The sequence below is a fragment of the Gallus gallus genome, chromosome 1 (genome assembly GCF_016699485.2).
Source record: "Gallus gallus isolate bGalGal1 chromosome 1, bGalGal1.mat.broiler.GRCg7b, whole genome shotgun sequence".
NCBI classification, from domain to species: domain Eukaryota; kingdom Metazoa; phylum Chordata; class Aves; order Galliformes; family Phasianidae; genus Gallus; species Gallus gallus.
In genome coordinates, this window is record NC_052532.1 from 55,603,272 (window position 1) to 55,605,798 (window position 2,527).

The 2,527-nt window shown below is 35.8% G+C and overlaps 1 protein-coding gene across 7 annotated transcripts in view; it reads left to right on the forward strand.

Annotated features, from left to right (window-relative positions):
- GNPTAB (N-acetylglucosamine-1-phosphate transferase alpha and beta subunits) overlaps positions 1-2,210 on the forward strand; it is a 40,211-nt gene extending 38,001 nt beyond the window's left edge. For 6 of the 7 annotated variants that reach the window (XM_416329.8, XM_040658419.2, XM_025155744.3 and 3 more), the window contains one exon: positions 926-2,210. In XM_416329.8, coding sequence (XP_416329.3) covers positions 926-1,003 — 78 coding nt within the window. In that variant the 3' untranslated portion in view covers positions 1,004-2,210. Of the gene's footprint in view, positions 1-380; positions 439-925 lie in introns of all 7 variants that reach the window. The other variant, XM_004937840.5, reaches the window with a different exon arrangement.
- The last annotated feature ends 317 nt before the right edge of the window (positions 2,211-2,527 follow it).

Below are 2,527 nucleotides of genomic sequence, written 5' to 3' on the forward strand. Positions count from 1 at the left end.
ATGACTACACCTGGTGGGAAGGAGAATTGTGTTCTCTTTTCAGGAGTCTTGTGACGGTCAAGTACATCAGAATGCGCTTAATTTGGAAATTTAGAATCGGTAATTGTTTCTGAAAGTCTTGGTCTATTAAAACATATTGTTTAAAGTGCAAAGTTACTAAGAAGAAAACTTGAGTAATAGAAATGCACTAGTCCTGGGAAGATCTTAAGGCATTTTAGGGGACTAATCCAATCTCATCTTTTGAATCAGACACAAAGTAAAAAATAAAAATAAAAAAAAAACTCCCATTCTGCAAGCACAAAATGGTTTTCTTGAACATATTAACCCTGCTATAAAAAGAGGGAGACAATGGAACAAATCATATGGGTAATTCTTTGCAGGTTGGGGCCTTAAGTAACCCTTTCCGTGGTCTGATGAAGAGGGTGTAATTCTTGAAAGGTTGGCTTTTGAATTTTTTTTTCCCTCCACCTGTAACTTTTGCATGAATCTTTCCCTTAATTTTCAGCCTTCTGTATATATTGAAAACTCACCCTGCACTAGTAACTTTATTTTAGAAGGGAGTATTCAACTCAGTAGGACAGCTAGGTATGTAAATACTGCCAGCTTTGTGTTCATCTTCTAGAAACTGAATGTAGCCTGTTTATATTTAATGTTGTAAATTAACTTCACATAATCAGAGTATAGGTATACTGTGTTTTTCACTTTCTGCTTGTATTCTGATTATTGAGAAATATGTATGTGTAATAGATGCATTTGAGTAAATAACTCTTTCTTCCTGCGCAGTGGGGGAAAAAAAAAAAGACAGTATTGACTGAATTACCATGGATGACAAAGATACTGTGGCTTCTGGGATGAAAGACTAACCAGCTGTGTACCTCTGTCCTAGAAGGGAACTAAATACTGTATTTTCTTTTCTTCTTCTCAGCTAATCGCACTTAAACGAAAGATTTTTCCAAGAAGAAGGATTCAAAAGGAAGATGGTCATGAACGAATCAAAGTGTAGAAGAGCTTTATTTTGGAGATCAGACTACCTCAAGATGTGATAAGCATTTAAAATCTCTCTCTCATAAGTGTCTTTTAATGGTTTGATATTTAACTGAGTTGATATGAAGAAAAAAAAATCATGCATCTACATTTATAATCTCTGCAGTACTCTATGATATACAAACTGCTGGAACTGTGACAGAAAGCTAAACAAAAATGGCAGGAGCCTGTAAATAGGCAGATTTCAACTGATCTTACTTTACAAATGTTGGTTCATGGCCATGCTATCCTTTTTTATAAAAAGGGTTACCTAAAGAAATGTAGCTGCATTTATTGCAGTGGATGTTGCCAACTACATATAATGTTGGAAGGCAGAGTTGTTTGGGATGAGCTTAACAGATCCTTGGTCTTGCATTCCGAAAGATTTCTGCATACTTCTGTCACTGCTTTTTTGTTTTTTTTTTTTTCCTCCAGCCCTATGGGAATTATGTAATTTGTCATTTACCCTTAGTCTACATTTAATGACATTGGCATTCCTTAAAGCACAGTGACAATTCACTCCCCCCAATTTGTAGTATTTAATTGGAATTTCGAAGAAATGCATGCTAATAAGAATACACGGTAACAGAACAGGTAATGGTTATTTTAAAGTTACTTTACAATTTATCTGGTGTATTATATTCCAAAGAATACAGTGGGTGTTATGTCTTGATTACAAAGAGAGGGTTGTAATCAAGTGAAAGTGATTAAGTAATATTGTTTTAAAAGCACTGTAAATATAACAACAAAAGTGCCTCTCTATCTGAATGGGTAATGAACTGCTTTAATGTAGCAATGTGTGGGAGCAATGTTTCACTTCATAAAACAATATTTATACTGACAAATGAAGCTTTGTGGGTGTTTTTTTTTTTTTTCTAAATATCACAGGACTTGGCTCTGTATTTGTCTGAGACATCAGACTGGTATGATTTTGTGTTGGGGGGGGAGGATACTGTATGTTTTCAGGCAGATCTTTCTGGTGGCATACCTTCATTGTACAAGCAGTATTCAAAGAATGCATTAATTCTTTTTTGTAATTGGGTGTACAAAATGTATGTGCATATGTATTGTAAAATACTTGGTTTGCTTTGAAATCAACTAAAATGTGATGAAAGGTTTGTCTGTTTCTGTTCTGAAGTACAACAAAACTCGCTCATTTTGATAAAACAGCCATTAATGCTTATAAATCCTTGTGGTAAAGTACTTATTTTCTTAAACTTTCCAACAGTAATAATTTTAATATTAATTTGATACATGAATGGGTTCTCGAAGTACAATCCAACTTCCCGGCACTGTAAAATGCGCTTTTAAATTAGGGTTATATTTTATGTTACTACTACGTATTACGCTGAGACATGTAGAGAGAGCTGGAAGCCACTGCTAACAACCAACAGCGGGCAATGGCGGCTGAGGTACATAGAGGAGCGCGCCGCCACTCGCTGCACGGGCGTGCGCATGCGCTTTTGCGCTGCCTGCCGCCTTTCCCGCCTTTTTCTGACTATCA